Below are 18,206 nucleotides of genomic sequence, written 5' to 3'. Positions count from 1 at the left end.
CGGGTTTGATCACTCAGACACCCGTCACATCCCATTACATTGACCATATACTGATATTATCTTTACCGAATGAAAAACTTGTGTGACCGTTCAACAAATAGTTACAAATTAGAACTAAAAAGTTAGTTAATTAATTAATGAAACATATTTGAATAACATAACAACAAAAATATTATGCAAAGATACAAAAACACAAGGAAATAATAATCATGATGCACCCTGAAACATGACATCGACTTGGGATCCAAATGCGGATCACAAGACAGACCAAAAATAATGCAGATCGCTAACCATGATGTATGATCCTCGAAGAAACCTAAGGTAAGTAAACTAAGTTAAAAACAAAAGTTCAATTGTATGAAACTCCATCTGGGTATCCAGATGTCACAACATATGGGTTATCAACAGGTCTTTAAGATTAGTAGTCTCTACAACGATCCAAAACAATATTGTGTAGCCGCAGCAGTGACGAATGGTTCCAACCCCCTGTCCTCAGCTGCGAAGCTCGTCTTTCAAAGAATCTTACACCCAAGTCATCCATTCTAGTATGGTACACATGTTCAATAACGAGCTCCGAATGCATAAATAGCTCCCAAATGGTCATACTATCCAAAGAACCTGTTGATAACACGTACGGGCCTCACCAGGTGCTTTTCCGGACTTGTTCCCTGTCAAGCTCAGGACGCACCCAAGCCCAAATAGATTTAGTCAGGAAGCCACTGCACTCACAGGCGTGGGCCGCCTATGTTCCATGTTTAGTTGCTGCGTGTGCTAGACGAGGGAGCTGCACTTCAGTTGACCATTCTCTGTTGATGCAACGAAGGATTACAGACGGCTGGAAATGGAGAGCGACAACGAGTTATCAACAGGCAAGATCACCTCCAGAATGTCCTGGACTGAGCTGTCCGGAGCACATGAGCGGATAAAAGCAAAAAAAACCAATCACTAGTGTCAAATCGGTGACCACTATGATAGACATCCTTCCATATCCCACTCAGTAACATTAACAAGTGCAGAAATGAAGAACTAAGTGACCAAACAAAACCAATTACAATGGAACCCATTACACAACTCCAAATCGACAAAAACTCCTACAACTGCCATAATTTCTGAAGTGATATCTTAATGTATCTCAGAACTTGTATAGAAAACTCGGCAAGCATCACCCGGGGCTCAATCAAGCGAACAACGAACGTGCTACTCCACTGATCCCAGAAAAACAACCTCGTCAACATACTGCTCTCTAACTCACACGAAATGTTGCTTCGTACATGAATAGTCGTTAAAACTTAAATTTCACATTCCCAAGCCGCTGCCTACGCTAATGCTCGTTCATAAGTAAGGTGAGTCCAGTTACTGAGACTTGCACATTCCTCAGGTCATCCTAACTTCCACCTCAGATCCCATCACTGGGGCGCGGGCTCCCAGCCGGCAGGTGCTGCGGGTGCAGCCGTCTCCCATCCCGCCGGAGGGGCGGCAGCAGGAGCAGCTCCCACATCCCAGCCGGCGCCAGCGGGAACTGCCGCGCCTGTCCATTCCACAGCTGGAACTCCAGCCGGAACAGCACCTGTGGCCACGGCACTTGCGTCCGCTTCCCATTGACCGGCTTCAGCAGCCTCAGGTCCCCACTGTGCGTCGCCTACCATACCCAGCGCCGGGGCTGGGTACTCCACGGCAGCGAACTCAGCGGCTCCTGCCTCCTCCTCATCGCGGTCCTTGCCTTCATCGGGCTCTCTGTAAAAGAAGAGGTCCACCTGTAACGCACAGCCCCCAATTGCATTAACCAAACAATTCAGCGTCCTTGCAACATCCCACCCTCTAAAACCCCAAACCCAATGCCAAGCCATCACGTGTAGAATCATTCTACCATTGCCAAACCACAATCCTCTCGCAATTGCACTCAGCGGCCCACGTTCCAGATGGTAAACTCCATTTCACTTACCACAAAATTCAAGCCCTAATGCACCCAACCATACCATCAAGCCTCACCCGAAAACATTGGCATTCCACTCACCATCACATCCCATGGCTTGGCCGCGCTGATCGTTCCTCGCATTTGCAAAACCATGCGAGCCAGCAACCAGAACAGGGCACCAATGCTGTGCTTCCCCTTGTTGTTCGCAGGGATAGCAATGTCCACGTACTTCATCGGAGAGTCCGTGTCACAGAATGCGATGACGGGAATGTTTCCCAGAGCAGCCTCCATGATTGGCTTTCCAATCGAACACCACACAAACCACCCGTTTCAGAAATTCATACAGTCTGCATACTTTAATCTCCACAAAATCCTTTGCCATTCCTTGGCCATTCTCGAGCAATACCAATAGCCGTTCTCCTACCAATTCCATGAGAAAAAACGAAGAACACCACTGCCCACCTCCGCTCAATGCACCCCAACTATTGCCCTCTACACTATGATCCGCGCCCAGCAATGCCATCCAAAAAACCCTAACCTGGTGATCAGTTCGAGGATCCGTCAAAATTAGAAGCCTGGGCTCGCTGAAGGTGTTCTGCAGCTGATTGGTGAAAGTTCCGGGGGTGTGTCTCCCAGCAATGGCCTGGCAACCCGTGTACTGCGCAAACTTCAGCACCGCTCGCTGACCATAAGGCCGAGCCGACTGCACGATAATGTCCTGCGGGTTCTCGATGGCCGCAATCACCCTCGCAGCAAGCTCAAGCTTCTCGTAGGTCTTGCCAACGTTGATAATAAAAATGCCTGTCCACCGATGCGACCACATTGTTACCACCACACATACCGGAGGGCAGCACCGGCACGCAACGTTACGAACAACGCTGCATGCATTGCGCACCCATCCGTAAACCAAGCAAGAAGACGACGACAACGACGACACCGAGCCCATTCCACAACTAGAAATTGTCTAAGGAATAACCCTAATGAGAATTAATACCATCGGAGCGGCGCTTCCAGACGTATCGCTCCATCTGGAAATCGCAGTTCTTGGTGCCGAGATGCACATCGGCAGCCAGCATCATTTGCACATCGGACTCTTTCATGGTCTCGAGCGGAGTTGGAATGCAGTCCAGATTGTGGGACTGCGAAAACTCGAGCTGCTGCTTCAAACAGAGCTCCGCCTTCTGCCTTGATCGCCCTCTACACCCCTTCGCTACGACGGAGACGGAGCCCTAACGAATTTCCCGTTTTCTCGTCGCCTCCACTTCCAGTCGATACGACCTTCGTCCTCAAACAGATTGACTGGCCCGATCGTGCTTGACAGAAAAACCAAATTTTAACAATTCCTTTCTTCTTCAAGTACTCTGTTGTAGTCATTTTATATTTTACAGAGTCATTAAACATATTAAATTTATCTAATTCTTTTTAATTGATTTATTTTTATTTTTCTTCTTCTTCTTCTTCAACTGCTCATATATCCCAAGTATTGCTTGTTTAGGACAGGATTATGTTTGTGCTCTGGTTTTATTTATCTCATGTAGCATTTCTTTCTAATGTATTGCTTAAGATTTTATTGTGTTTTATAGTTTGAGTCGATCCATGTGTGTGTGTATGCATATATATATATATATATATATATATATATGTGTGTGTGTGTGTGTGAGTGTGTGTTCATTTGAATATTGTAATTATTCTCTCTTACATTTTATATATATGATTTAATGTATTTTATTATACTATGGTATAGATTATTTTTCTTAACTCTAATTAAACACAATATATATATATATATATATATATATATAATACATTTTAACAAAGAATCCTTTTTATAAAAACATTTAAAATGAGAATACCAATTGTATATTCTTATTACAATAGTAAATATATTTGTCTATCAATTGCAAAATTACACATAAACATTTGGAAGACAGTCTAAACATGTGAATGTTTGTATATGTCACTTTGACTAAAATATAATAGAAAACTTGACTAAACTCTAATTGGGCATAGATTCAAATCTTACAACCATCACGTAATCATGTACATAAATAAGATTGTTGACAATACAATTGCAATTTATAATTAGAGTTAAGAAAAATAAATAAATAAATACATATGTATATATAGACGATTTTGTAATAATAATCCATTGACAACCATACATATTCTTAAAATTGAGGTAAAGATTATCGCAATAATTTCTTAAGCTTATATAATTAAAAATATGAACTAATTTTAATACCATTGTTTATACACAATCAGTTTACTTTTTTTAAAACAAATTCTTAGTGGCAACTAAATCTCATAACTTTTATTTATTAAATCATACAAGTATTTTTTTTTAATTAAATTTGATGTAGATATATAAATTTCAAACTAAAATGGTATTACTATGATATTAAGTATATTATAAAAAACATAATTTTGTATAATATACATTATTTTGGGATAAATTGTAGTTTATTTTCACTAAAATAAATAAATAAAACCATGTGCAAACACTTAATTACTATTGGGTTTTAAAATTGTTGTGATTAATTAAATTAAAATTTTATTTTATGTTGTCCTATGAGAAAAAAATGTACTATATATATATATATATATATATATATATATATTTAAAATGCATGAAATAAAAGTTTTTTACTATTGTCACTTATTAAGCAATGAGTCTATGAATAGCAAAAAGTTGTCATTGATTTGTAACAAGTTTTTATTTTTTGAATAATATTAAAAAATATCTCAAAAGAATAAAAATAAAGGTGAAGTTCCGAAGTAAAAAGGTGTCTGCAATCTTTTTTAAAGTAAAATTTACCGGAATTATGATTGTGCTAAATGACACAGACTTTTGTTAACTTAACTTAATTTGTGTTAACTTTTGTTAACATGTATATACACAGTGTATATGTATGTTTATGTGTAGATGTGTATGGATGGATGTGAGTATATGTAGGTGTGTATGTGAATATATATATATATATATATATATATATTACCAAATACATGTTTGTCCATTACCACAACATCATCAAATTACATTTCTTGTGTCAAGTTCAACAATTTTTCTTTTTTGTTTCAATTTAACTACATCTCTTTTATTTTTTTCATTGCAAAGCAGAGATTTGAATGGATTGTTATACTAAGAAAAGAAGACAAGAAGCCACAATGTTTAAAGCTTGTAATTGGTTAAAATCAAAAATTGTAATTTTTAGGTTTTATACAAAGAAAAATCAATTAAGACACCAGGTAACAAATAGATAAGATGGAATGTATTTTCTCCCTATATGGCATAAATAGTGTTGCCCCCTAAAATTTGCTATAGGCATATTACAAGAAGGTGGTTTTTACAAAAATCAAAGAATTTATGTCAAACATCACTTTGGAGACCTACTTTTATTATTAAATATTTGTAATTAATACTACAATCAAGATATGAATTGTTGGATTTGTGATCATAATAAAAGAATTATTTGGTCCATTTCATGACTTCTCCTTATCTTCTACAATCTCTTAATGCCAAGGCTATGCTTTACATTTGTCTTGACATTTGGACATAGTATAAAGTGAGAAGTGGTCACAAAATGGACCAAATCATTCTTTTTTTATAATCCTAATTATTCTAATTCATATATTAATTATAGAAATCTTGAAAAATGTTTAATACTTAATAATATATTTTTGAATGATATTTTATTTTATTTTTATTGTAATTTGTGACTTAGCCTCTCAATTTTTTTTATATAAAAACTACCTCTTGAAGTGGACCTAACATAAATTTATGGAAATGACATTGTTTGTGCAATGTAGGACAATAAATAAATAAATAAAAATGCACTCTAAATCATGTTACAAAAAACCTGAAAAAGATCAAAGCAGCAAATTTTTACACGTGGAGGGAATGCCAGCGCGGACAGACGGGGGGTGAGGTGGAGTGCCAACGTGGACAAGTGGGGTCGGAGGTGGAGTGAAGGCTCGAATGGCGTGCTCGATGCTTTGCGTTACCGGTTCTCATGTGGAGGGAGAGATAAATGAATGAATAAATGGATGTAAGTAAGTAAGTAAGCAAGCGAACGAGATGATCGGAACGAACCATGGTGATGAAGGAAAGGAAAGGAAAGCATCACCGGATGCTTCTTCTGCTTCTGATGTCGACGTCGACGATGATCGGCACTATTACCAACAACAACATCTATCTCATTATCAATATCATTATTAATATCATCATCGTGCAACACCAACACAAATCGATGCACCCTCTCCATCTCTCTTTCTTACTCTCTCTCTCTCTCTCTCTCTCTCTGTTTATGTTTGTGTGTATCATAGTAGCTTCTTTCCCAATCAGATCACGCAACCACCCTCTAGCCGAGCATTCCCACTCCTGCCCCCCTCCTCCTCCTGCTTTATTATTGCCTTGTGGTTGACGCGCGACTTTGTTGCGCAGGCCGGGCAGTGCTGGGAGGGATGGTGACGGAGGGTGTAGGAGCAGAATCAGGGGGGTGGGAGGAGGTTGCTGACGTTGAAGGAGGAGGCGGAGGTGGAGGAGGTGGTGGTGGAGGTGTTTTCGTTGAGGACGAATCATCTCTGAGGTAGGGTAAGCTAAGGTAGGGTAGGGTTTGCGAGGAAGGAAGAAAGGAAGTGAGTAAGTAAGTAAGCAAGCAAGGAAATAAAGAAAGGAAGGAAGGATTCGAAGGAGGGAGGTTCAGAGGGTTTGGATTGGAGAGATTAGGGGTGAGAGCGGGGCGTGCGCGATGGCGCCGTTCGGTTCCACGCAGAGTGAGAAGGCGAATGTTGAACAGATAGTGGCAGAGTATTACGCGAAGGCCTTGCATATAATTCTGGAGGCGAGGATACCGCATGTGCTGGGGCAAGGGGCGGGGTATGGGAATAGCGGGGAGGGAAATGACTCTTTGTATATGATCGGAGGGGGAGGGGGAGGGAGGGCGTCGAATAAGTGGTTCAATTTGGAGTTGGAGAGCTCTAGCCATGTGCAGGAGAGTGTGGATGCGTGGAGAAGGGGAGTGTGCCAGGAGCCCATGGTGGTGGACATATTGTTGCACCAGCCGACGGGGACGATGGAGGTGCCGTCGTCCTCCTCGGGTAACGCGAGTCTGGAGCGACAGCGCAGTTTCAATAAGTGGAGTGGGTCGCCGCAGCGGGTGGCGAATTTGAGAGGGGAGTCGTGGAATGAGGGCAACGATGGCGACAGCTTCACGTCCGCGGGGGTTGTGTCGAGGACCTTGCTTGAGAGGTGGGTCGTGCACTATGAGCGGACGAAGAAGGGTTCGGTCTTAGGGTTTGGGCCTGTGCTCGCGAAGCAGGCGCCTGTTGAAGGGGGTGCGTCTTTGGATGAAGACATCTCAAGCATAGGTCGGAAACAAGGGGGAGGTCCTTCTACTTTTCCGTCCAATCATGTTCTGGAGAGTCCAGTTGTGTATAAGAGGACTGTGATTATGCTGCGCTCTTTATATTGTTTGGTGCGTACTTTGCCAGCCTTCCGGCTATTCAAACTTGCGAATTTCTCGTCCCACAGCCGGAGTTTCTCTCTCTCGTACACCGTCTCCCCTGCACCTTCAGCTGTATCTGAGCACGATGAAGATGCAATGATGAAATGCAGTTTAACCCCAATTGAGACTCAGTGGGGCAGATTGTGCATCTCCTCTATGTACAGAAATGCAACTGCTGTAACAGCCCTGGAAGTCACCCCTCGAATTATGTCGCGGATCATTGCCGACTATGTCGGCAGCCCGACCACTGACCCTTTGAGAAGATTTACTAGTGTTGGGTCATTACCTTCTGGAGGACTTTCTGGTCGGCAGGGGGTGCATGTTGTTACTCTACCAGGTGAACGCAACACTCTTGACTTCTCTCGGTGATCAGATGAAAGTTAGGGCAATTTATCTTTTCAGTTCATTTTTCTTCTGCTACACGGAGTCGTATGAGAGTTGAGGTAGCTTTTTAGGCATCCTTCGGTTCGTTGTTTTGCAATTAGTCCAAGTATATTGTGCAGATTGGGTTGTATTGGTCTTGTTGGGCAGCAAACGTAACTACATATTAGATGCCTTATCAATCTCTCTCTTCCCTCCACAACTGTAGCGGCGTTTTGGCATTCTTGTGACCAGGGGTTTTTGTTTGTTGAAAGAACTCCTTTCGGTGTCCTGTAACCCTATTTGCATTCTGATAATGAGTTCCTAGTAGATGTTTCTGATGGATACGCCTGTTATGTAAGGTACGAATCTGTGTTTAGATATCGGTTAGTTGCAACAATTGCATAACATTATGCAAGTCTTATGTGAGGTGGGTTCAATAATCTTCGTGAAGATTTTTTTAAGCTTTTACAATGCTCATCCGAGGGTGGTTTAATGCAGGTTCTGTGCCTAGTTCTCCATCCGGGGCAGTTGGACGACGCCACAGTTGGAGTGGGGGCATAAACAAGGTGCAGTCGCAGCCTCCACCACTGCCAATTTCTCCCTCCTATAAATCATCATCCCCATCCCCTTCTCATCCGTCTCTTGATTTTCAAAACCTTTCTCCTAAAACCCCTCACTTTTTCCACCATTCGTCTTCCCCGTCCGGGACACATGCTCCCTCGAATCTCTCACCTAGAAATTCTCCCTTGCAAAGAGGATTCGTTCAGCCTCCTTCCTCTCACCATCCTCACTTGGACTCTCAACCTATCCCTATACATTCTCGTCGCTCTCCTCCTTTTTCACCATCTCCATCCCCTTCACCACCTCAACATGGCTATCCTCAAAATGATTTCCGGTTACGATGCAGCAGTGCCCCTGTAAGTATTCCCCGTCCCACTAACCTTAACCGTCCCTTGACTAGCACACGAGCTGCGCCTGATACTCACCATCAAAGCAGAAGCCCTCTTCCACCACCTTCTCCTCAGACTCGTCCTTTGGATCTACCTAGGGCAATTTCTTTTAATTCCCGTCTTCATCCAGGATCAGGTGGTCATGTCTCAAATTTTTCACTAGACAGCAAGAATGCGGCTCGATCATCTACAGCTGGTGACTCGTTGCAGGGCACCCCCCAGAATCGATTCCGCGGACATCAGGTACACATTTTAGCATTGAGTTCAATTCCTTCTAATCATTGCTGGGCTTCTTTGATATTTTCGAATGGCTATTCGATGCATGGCATATAAGAGAAATAATGTTTCTCTTTTATAATCATTATCCCAATGCAGTTTTTCCTAGCTCTGCGTGCCTCCTAAGTTTTCTCTATCATGTTGCCAATGTTTCTGATTTCTCTTTTGCACTGAGTTGCCATGGACGAAGGAATAATATGTACAAGGTGTTTGGATTCCAGATCTCCTTAGAAGAGCAGATTGAAGAACTTTCTCTGTCAGGCATAAAACGGTCTGTTCATAGCCCTCCAACGCTTGCACTAGGTGACGTCAGAGCCTCCAGCAAGTTTTCAAGCCCCAATCGTGAGGACCCAGAGGAGATGCATTTAGAGTGCCCATTTGCAATTGACAACGATGACGCGGAGGATTATCGGAGCAGGTACTCATATTGGATCAAATAATTTCTGATTGATTTTGTGCCGTGTAAATCTCTTGTTCACTGGAATCTTCTTGACTGGTTTTTACCTACTCTGCTGGTGAGCATCATGAAGAATTTAGCTGGGTAGTTATAGTTCTCGACTTGGAGTTGTTTGATGATTGGACTTCGATGCCAACATTGATGATAAGTTATGTGGGGTTTGTTTCGATCTTTGTTGGTGCTGGTATGGTGTTGCAGTACTGTGTGTTAGAGCTGTAAGAGTATCTGTACCATCTCTCTCATCGGCAGTGTAGGTGTTCATGCTCAGATTTTGTCGTTTTTGGCAGGGTTGGGAGTCCAGGTGTGAGACCAAAGGTTCCTGATTCGCCCGACTTCCAGGGAAGCACCCCAGGGTCCGCTGTAGGGGCCCTAGTCAGGATTCTGAGGGGTGCAGCTCCTCTGCGCCAACAAAGCGCCCCACCTGCCTTCACAGATCTTCCTGTTTCAAGAATGGGCTCTGCTCCTTCATCTCCTGTTGCAATTACAGGCAGAGTCAAGAATAGTCCACCCAAACCCAGCTCCCTTGGCACGCGCAATAGCAGCTTGAAGGGACGACTAAGCCAACCTGGCAGTTTGGGAGGCAACACAGGACCAGGATCGTCGTTTGGCACCGGAGTGGTTGGCTCTCCACCATCAATAGGGTTTAGACAAGCCATTTCGAAAACCGCCGCCGATGCTCTGGAAGAGTTGCGGGGGTACCGAGAAATGCGCGATTTTTTAGTGCGTCAAAGTGGGGGAAATTCAGGGAATGACCGGCAAGTAGTGAATCGTGTGTAAAGAAACAGAAAAAAGGAAAAAAGAGAACAGAAAACTGATACTCAAGGTCCATGACCACGTTATGGTGATATCAGTGTATAGAGTAGAAGACTTAGCTGAGAAGCTGTATTGTACAGGCAGGTTTAAGTGAGACACTTGAAATGGTCCTATCCATAGTTGGCCGACCACATACAATTTGTTGTTGTGAAACTCTCGAGGAAGATGAGCATTGATTCATGTCTCTACAATTGGCAGCGTAGGCTCCACTTCCCGTGTATCTCCTCCTTCACACCTACCGTTTAAAGTCAGAGTATCCATTCCTCATGTGATCTGTGTCGTAACGTAATGTAGCTGCTCACATGGCTCGTGTCTCTTTTGGCATCAATTGGTTAACTACTTAACCAATGCTGTCTAAGTTTCTCAACGTTCAAGTGAGTAATTACCCGTAGATTATACGCCAAAGTTCTTACGTCACTGAAGTCTCCAATGTCAAGCTAGCACGTCAAAGAAAATTTGCGCTCTCACTACCTTTGGCCATCACTTGAACTGGATAATTGGCCAAATTGCCTTCCTCAAGTCTAGTTTATTCTGCTTGTTTCAAATCGGCTTGTGTGGATTCTTAAAATATCCAGATAGTACGTTATGATATGCCTCACATGTACAAATGAGTCTTGAGGTGTACTTGAGGAGATTGCTTCGACAAGAGGGTGTAAGAGAATTCTTTTTACATCATTGATAGTTTTATATTGCAAAATTCAAACAATAAATCACATTTAATCTTTATATATTACTATTAGGCCAATGGATTTTATTTGTATATTTTTTTTAAAAAATGCATTCAATTTATTTAAGTTATTTTTACATAATTTTAAAATTAGTAAAAAAAACATAATTGCATGTTTATGTCTTTATTTGATCTTTTGATAGCAAAGAGACCTGTTAAGATAGGGTGTTGCTAATGCCTCCATAAACTTCTATCCAACACATGTCACTTTTGTTCAATATCTATCAATTCAATCAAATTTTCTTTGTTCAATACTTTTTAAACCATTTGATTGTACATTTTTTTTTTTAAATTGTTGTAATATATGTATAAATATTACTCCACTCCTTTATCTTAATAATAATAATTATCTTTATGAATTAAACTTTAATTCTTTAAAATATCTTAAATTATACCAAAAACCACAAATGGTTTATAGTATCTTGATCTTTATATTCACACGACATTTGTGGAACTTATAGATTTTAATATTTAAATACTGACAATTAAAATGATACATATAATTTTTTTATTTTATATATACATTTTTTTTTAATATTATTGTATTGATAATAAAACTTGAAGTGCTTATTATTATCATCTTATTTTATTATTATTCATCACACCAACTTGTTGAGATGTTGTTTTTATTTTTGGTTATTTTATCTTGATTAATATTAAAAGAAACCACTGTTATTTATGTAATTGGCTGATAATCCACTAATTTTTAATATTACAAAAAACAGACAAATTCTTACAAAATCTTTAAATCGGATTCAACAATTCTTAATATGTTTCTATAAATTATAATATAAGTCTTGTGGCCTAAACATCAAGTTGTAAACCAACTCTATTGTAAATATTTAAAAGAAAGAAGTGTATAAGACAAATTTTAATAGCCATATGACATATCTATAGAATCTTAAGATTTAATTTATATCACAACCTCCTTGAAGATTTGTAAGGAAGGTATTATCTATTTAACACATAATATCTACTTTTACTTTAGATTTTAACAATCTTAGATTTATATAGGTACCTAAGTTTGACATTATTTCCAAATTAATTAAGCAAACTCGCATCTTGAAAACCTTAGATATAGATAGGTGCTCAAGCTTGATATTATTACCAAATGAATTAAATATCTTTACATCTTTATCAATCTATAATTAAAAGAGTTTTTCAAGCTTATTTAATCATTATTGCTATAAAATTTGGGCAACTTTATATCTTTGACAATCTTATATTAAAACAAGTGCTTAAGCTTAATTTTATTATCAAATAAATTAAGCAACCTCACATTTTTAACAATCTTTAGTTTGATTATCTTTGTATAAGCTTAAAGTTATTAAGATTTGGATTACTTACTTTCATATCTTTGATAAATTTATATATATGTTTGTACTCAACACTATTATCAAATAAATTGGATAATCACACATCTTTGAATACTTTAAATATAAGAAATTGCTCAAGCTTGATATCACTGTAAAAAGAATTAAAAACTTTATAACTTCTATTAAGGTATAAAATAAAATATGTCTTTAACATCATTAGCAATCATAGAATGTATATTTATATATTCAATAACTTTAATAGCTTTAAGTATTCAAATCTAATCTTATATATAAGAAAAATAGATAATTATAGATATAAATAGTAATATATATATATATATATATATATATATATTTTAAAGACAATGTAGATGTGTACATTTTTCTACATATGCATTGAAATAAATTGAATGCTTTGGCTATAAACAAGTCTTCTTATAATAAATTATGATTTTTTTTAAAAATAGAATATATTTAAATTTAAATTAAAGTAAATAATTTGAAAATTAATCCACTAAAGTAGTACACAATAAAATTTATTTTAAATAATAATAATAATACTTTTTAACACTTAATTTAATAATACATATGAATTAATTTTGAATAAGATTTATATAATTTAAATGACTATCAAATATAATATTCTAAAAAATTAACCAAATTTTAGAATTTAAATTTATATATTAAAATATATGAATATTTTTAATATAGACATAAGAAAGATTGAGCATGCAATTGAACTTTTCATTAATATAAATACCTAATATATTACAAGAGATTTTAGATGTTATTATTTTTTATTATATTGGATTTTTATTTTAATAATTTTTTTAATATTTACATGTAAAATGTATAAGTGGAATAGAAAAATGAATAAATCTTTGGATAAATACATAATGCAAAAAATTAAATTTATAAAATTTATAAAATATTTAAATTTTTATAATCTATGATATTTTTACCTTTTAAAATTCTATCTCTAGACCACTATTTAAGATGATGAATTTCTAAAACTCTAACTGTAAGTTTTTCTATCTTGGTACTCAATCTTATATTTCTAACTTTTATGTAATATGAGAAAATATGTCCATAATTATTTTTAGGATTATATAAATATTTTCAATAATTGTGAATGATTTTCATAGAGCTTGATTTATCAATAGTATTTGGATCAAATATTGGATCCAAGATTGATTTTAAAATATTAAATAATAATATAAAATATACTACTTTTCTTTTTTGTCTTAGTAAAAAATATGCATCTAAATCAAAATATGAAGTGCATAATTTTTTATCTTTTAATCTAAAATATTCTTCTAAAATAATAGGTCTAATACTTATTTAGAACCAAAGTAACTATATATATATATATATATATATATATATATGTTAGGGACATAGTCCTTAGAACCTTCTAGAGATAAGTTTCTAGAACCTTCTAGAAGCGAGTCTCTGGAACCTTCTAGAAGCTTCTTAGTTTTTAGAAGTTGCTTGAGAAGCTTCCTAAATAGGAGTATATATTGGAATCGAGGTTGAAGAGTTCTTCAGTCTTCTCAACACATCTCTTGGAACTCTAGCTCACCTCTTTGGTATTGTTCTTGTATCCATTTGATTAATCTAGTTCTTGTCAGTTCTTCTTGAACTTCTTGTTAGATCTCGAATATGTATTTCTATGTCCGTGACAGTTTGTCGAGACTTCATTCACCTCAAATATCAAAGCTAGTTTCTTCCTCGTTAGAGTGTGGATTACTCCTCTGCTTGAAAATATACTAGCATTTTAGACGTTGCAGATCATCCTCCTCTAAACTGATACTTCTTTTGTTTCAATATTGGAGTCTTATTCTTCTTGGAGAGAGTGGATTACCCCTTTTCTTAAAGCTCTTAAGGCATTTTAGAAGTTGCGGAGTATCCTCTTCTAAATCAATATTGTCTTCTTGTAGAGTCATTTCTGTCCTTCTCTTAGAATGGCCGTAGGCCAAGACATTAGTATGACGGAAAGTTCGGAGTCCAAGTTGGATGCTATCATGAATGCCCTCGCTACGTTATTGCAAAGAACTGCAGAGATTGAAGGAGTCGTGACAAGGCTTCATAATGATGGAACATCTAAGATGGCACCAGCCTCAAACTTCTGCACTTAGAGAAGCAACTTTGCCTCAAGTTCGACAAGCACCGCTGGTTCTACAACATAAGGAGCCCCGAGTTAGCCTTCCAAACAAGTTCAATAGTATGCATTCCAAGTTTCGAGGATTCGTCAACCAAATCAGGTTGATAATAGTTTTACAGCTTGAATGCTATCCAACGGAGGAGTCACATGTTGGGCTTGTTGGAACCTTACTTACAAAACAAGCTCTATCATGGTTTGCTCTTTTGTTTGAGAAACAATCGTCCATACTAAACAACTTTGAAACCTTTTTGGAGGGTTTGTAGAAGCATTTGGTGAACACGACAAGGTTCGATGGGCTACAACAAAGATTCGGTCACTATGACAAGAGATGAGCTTTACATCAGTCTATGCATCGAACTTCAGGCAATTAGCATGCAACATCAATTGGGATGAAGAAGCGTTGATGAGTCAATTCTATTGGGGTTTAAGGGACGATGTGAAGGATTTGCTGTTAACTCTTCCTCATCCGCAAACGCTCAACGAAGCTATTAGCCAAGTTGTGAAGTGCGATAATCGCCTATTCCAACGTCACCAAGACCAACATTCAAGACAACATACGATTCGCCACATCCCAACTATGTCGGCAAGTATCGTGAATTCACATTCAGAGGTAGAAGACATGCACATTGATGTGGTACGTGTCAAATCCCTTACTCTAGAAGAGAAAAAGCGGCGTATGGAGGAAGGTCTATGCTTGCATTGCGGTGAAGAAGGCCACAAAGTTGGAAACTGCCCCAAGAAGCAAAATCGACATATTGTCAAGACTAGAGGCTCGTTTGTTCAGGAAAACGAGGATGCCCATCCACAATAGGAACCGTGCGGTTGGACAGTGAAATATCGCAACAACAACCAAGTTCCTTTCTTTCTGCTCAATCTGCCCTTTGCTTGACAATCTCTTTGCTTATTGGCCCTCATAAACTGAGAACCTTAGCATTATTAGATTCAGGAGCATCTGCTTGTTTCTTAGATGAAGAATTTGTGAAGCGTCATTAGATCCTTTTAGTACAAAAATCCAAACCTGTTCACGTTGAGGTCATAGATGGGCGACCTTTATTGTCTGGTAGTGTCACCCATGAATCAGAACCTATAGAAGTGACGTTTAAGGGCCATAGTAGTCATATTATTTTCAATATTATTAGAATCCCATCAAATCTTGTTATTCTTGGTCTTTCCTAGTTGAAAAAGCATAATCCATCCATAGATTAGAGGTTGAAGAAGATGACCTTTCTGTCAAAACCACCCAAGAGCAAACTTAGTAAGAAACCCCGAATAGAGAAATCCTTATTCATTGGAGCAAGAGCGTTTATAAGATTGTCTAAAGAAGGCACACTGTTTGTCATTTATGTGATTTCAACTATCAAGGAGAAGATCTCGACAGTAAGTATACCTGAGCAATATAAGGATTTTAAAGACATATTTCAAAAGAAGAATGTTGACATGCTACTGGAACACCGACGATATGATTGCGCCATAGACTTGCAGGAAGGAGTACAACCGCCTTTTGGCCCAATCTATAATCTATTCTAGACGAAGTTGGTAGAGTTGTGAAAGTACATCGACAAGAATCTAGCCAAGAACTTCATCCATCATTCAAAATCGTCAGCTGGAGCATCCATCTTATTTGTGAAGAAGAAAGATGGCTCGTTGCAGATGTGCATGGACTATCGAGTCGTCAACAAGATAACAAAGAAGAATCGTTATCCGTTATCCTTGATTTCTGGTCTCTTAGAACAACTTGGACGTGCAAGGATCTTTACAAAAATTGATCTAAGAGGAGCTTATAACCACATACGAATCAAGGAAGGAGATGAGTGGAAGACAACGTTCCGTACAAGGTATGGCCATTTTGAGTATAATGTCACGTCCTTTGGTCTTACCAATGCTCCAGTGGTCTTTCAACATATGATGAATGACATTTTTTGAGAGCACCTTGACGATTTTGTTGTCATCTATTTGGATGATATTTTGATATTTTCCAAAAACGAAGAAGAGTATGAAAAGCACGTTCGTTTGGTCTTGGAAAAACTACACGAGCGAGGACTATATGCCAAGTTAGAGAAGTGTTTATTTCACCTAATAGAGATGGAGTTTTTAGGGTTCGTTGAGACTACGGAAGGCTTGAAGATGGATCCCAAGAAGGTGGAAGCAATCGTGTCCTGGGAGGTTCCAAAGACGGTTAGAGACGTACAATGCTTTCTTGATTTTGCCAACTTCTATCGGATCTTCATCAAGAATTATTCTCAAGTTGCTGCTCCTCTCACTCGGTTGACATGCAAGGATAAGCTGGAATGGGGACCTCTAGCGGAGAAGGCGTTTCAAGACCTGAAGATCGCATTTACTACGGCTCCAATCTTGGTACATACAGACTTTACAAAGGCTTTTTATTTAGAAATTGATGCTTCGGATTTTGCTTTGAAAGCTCTACTTTCACAAATGGGAGAAGATAAGAAGCTCCATCCGGTTGCATTCTATTCTCGAAAGTTCTCTGCAACTGAAATCAATTATGAGATCCACGATAAGGAACTTCTTATCATAGTAGATTCTTTCTAAGAATGGCGTTTCTTTCTTGAAGGAGCTGCACACCCAGTGACCGTATACACAGATTACAAGTATTTGGAGTATTTCATGTCGGCTCGAGTTCTAAATCGACGTCAAGCTCGATGGAGTATGTCGCTATCTAGGTTCGATTTTGTTATCACTTATCGACCTGAAAAGTAGCAAGGACTATCTGATGCCTTATTGAGGAGATCGTATCTTGTACCAAAGACTGGAAAAGCAGCATTTGATCAACAATGTACAACGTTGTTGAAGCCAGAGCAATTTTGGCTTTGCGCTACTATTGTACCAATTGATGATGACTTCCTGAATCAGGTATGTGCCGTGACCATTGAAGATTCAATAGCCATTAATATCAAGCAGCGTGCCAATGACGACAAGTTCAAAGTAAAGGAAGATCTTTTATACTTTGAAGAGTGATTGTATATCCCAAAAGGACCAGCACGACTCCGAGTTCTTCAATCTCGCCACGATTTTCCAGCTGCGAGACATTTTAGATTCAACAAGACCTTATAGCTTATTTCTCGAGATTTTTGGTGGCCCCAAATGTCGAAGGATGTAAAAGATTTTTTCCTCTCCTACGACATCTGTTCAAGATTCAAGAATCTTCGGCATCACGCTTATGGACTCCTACAGCCATTGTCGATTCCACATCGACCATGGTCTTCAGTTTCCATGGACTTCATCACGGACCTGCCATCATCGAACTCATTTGGCAACATCTTTGTCGTGGTAGATCGGCTTACAAAGATGACACACTTTGTCCCTTGCCAGAAGACATCGTCTAGTAAAGTCACAGCAAGGGTCTTTTTCGATAATGTGTATCGATATCATGGACTACCAGATGATATCATATCAGATCGAGGAACCTAGTTCGTATCAAAGTTTTGGAGATCTCTCTTTGAGATACTGAAGATGGATATCAAGCTTTCTTTGGCTTTTCATGCTCAAACTGACAGCCAAACGGAACGGGTGAACCAAGTCTTGGAACAATACTTACGATGCAACATCAACTATCAGCAAGACGATTGTACCACATATCTGCTGCTAGCCGAGTTTACATATAACAACACCCTCCATGCGTCGACTCAATACACACCATTCTTTTCCAACTATGAGTATCATCCGAAGCTTGATTTACTGAGTGTGTCAACAAATAACAATC

The 18,206-nt window shown here is 38.6% G+C and overlaps 2 protein-coding genes across 2 annotated transcripts; one reads left to right on the top strand and one right to left on the bottom strand.

Annotated features, from left to right (window-relative positions):
* Positions 1–1,105: 1,105 nt before the first annotated feature.
* LOC112284382 (small ribosomal subunit protein uS2y) lies at positions 1,106–3,073 on the bottom strand. The gene is made up of 4 exons (XM_024524168.3): positions 2,910–3,073; positions 2,454–2,716; positions 2,015–2,212; positions 1,106–1,754 (listed from the first exon to the last, which is right to left on the bottom strand). The coding sequence occupies exons 1-4, from the start codon at positions 3,013–3,015 to the stop codon at positions 1,407–1,409; spliced, it is 915 nt and encodes a 304-aa protein (XP_024379936.2). The 5' UTR covers positions 3,016–3,073; the 3' UTR covers positions 1,106–1,406.
* Positions 3,074–6,418: 3,345 nt separating this feature from the next.
* Positions 6,419–10,469, top strand: LOC112287977 (autophagy-related protein 13a). The gene is made up of 4 exons (XM_024531686.3): positions 6,419–7,756; positions 8,281–8,975; positions 9,230–9,426; positions 9,753–10,469. The coding sequence occupies exons 1-4, from the start codon at positions 6,664–6,666 to the stop codon at positions 10,240–10,242; spliced, it is 2,475 nt and encodes an 824-aa protein (XP_024387454.1). The 5' UTR covers positions 6,419–6,663; the 3' UTR covers positions 10,243–10,469.
* Positions 10,470–18,206: the final 7,737 nt, after the last annotated feature.

Source organism: Physcomitrium patens, chromosome 1 (assembly GCF_059467195.1).
Source record: "Physcomitrium patens ecotype Gransden chromosome 1, ASM5946719v1, whole genome shotgun sequence".
Lineage (NCBI taxonomy): Eukaryota > Viridiplantae > Streptophyta > Bryopsida > Funariales > Funariaceae > Physcomitrium > Physcomitrium patens.
Note: the sequence above shows the minus strand (reverse complement) of the source record. Positions and strands in the feature narration are given on the sequence as shown.

Coding starts and splice junctions, on each gene's coding strand:
- LOC112284382 (XM_024524168.3), bottom strand. CDS start 3,015: ATGAAAGAGTCCGATGTGCAAATGATGCTGGCTGCCGATGTGCATCTC. Junction 2,717..2,909: donor CTGGAAGCGCCGCTCCGATG/GTATTAATTCTC, acceptor ATCGGTGGACAG/GCATTTTTATTATCAACGTT. Junction 2,213..2,453: donor ATCCTCGAACTGATCACCAG/GTTAGGGTTTTT, acceptor TCGATTGGAAAG/CCAATCATGGAGGCTGCTCT.
- LOC112287977 (XM_024531686.3), top strand. CDS start 6,664: ATGGCGCCGTTCGGTTCCACGCAGAGTGAGAAGGCGAATGTTGAACAG. Junction 7,757..8,280: donor GCATGTTGTTACTCTACCAG/GTGAACGCAACA, acceptor GGTTTAATGCAG/GTTCTGTGCCTAGTTCTCCA. Junction 9,427..9,752: donor GCGGAGGATTATCGGAGCAG/GTACTCATATTG, acceptor CGTTTTTGGCAG/GGTTGGGAGTCCAGGTGTGA.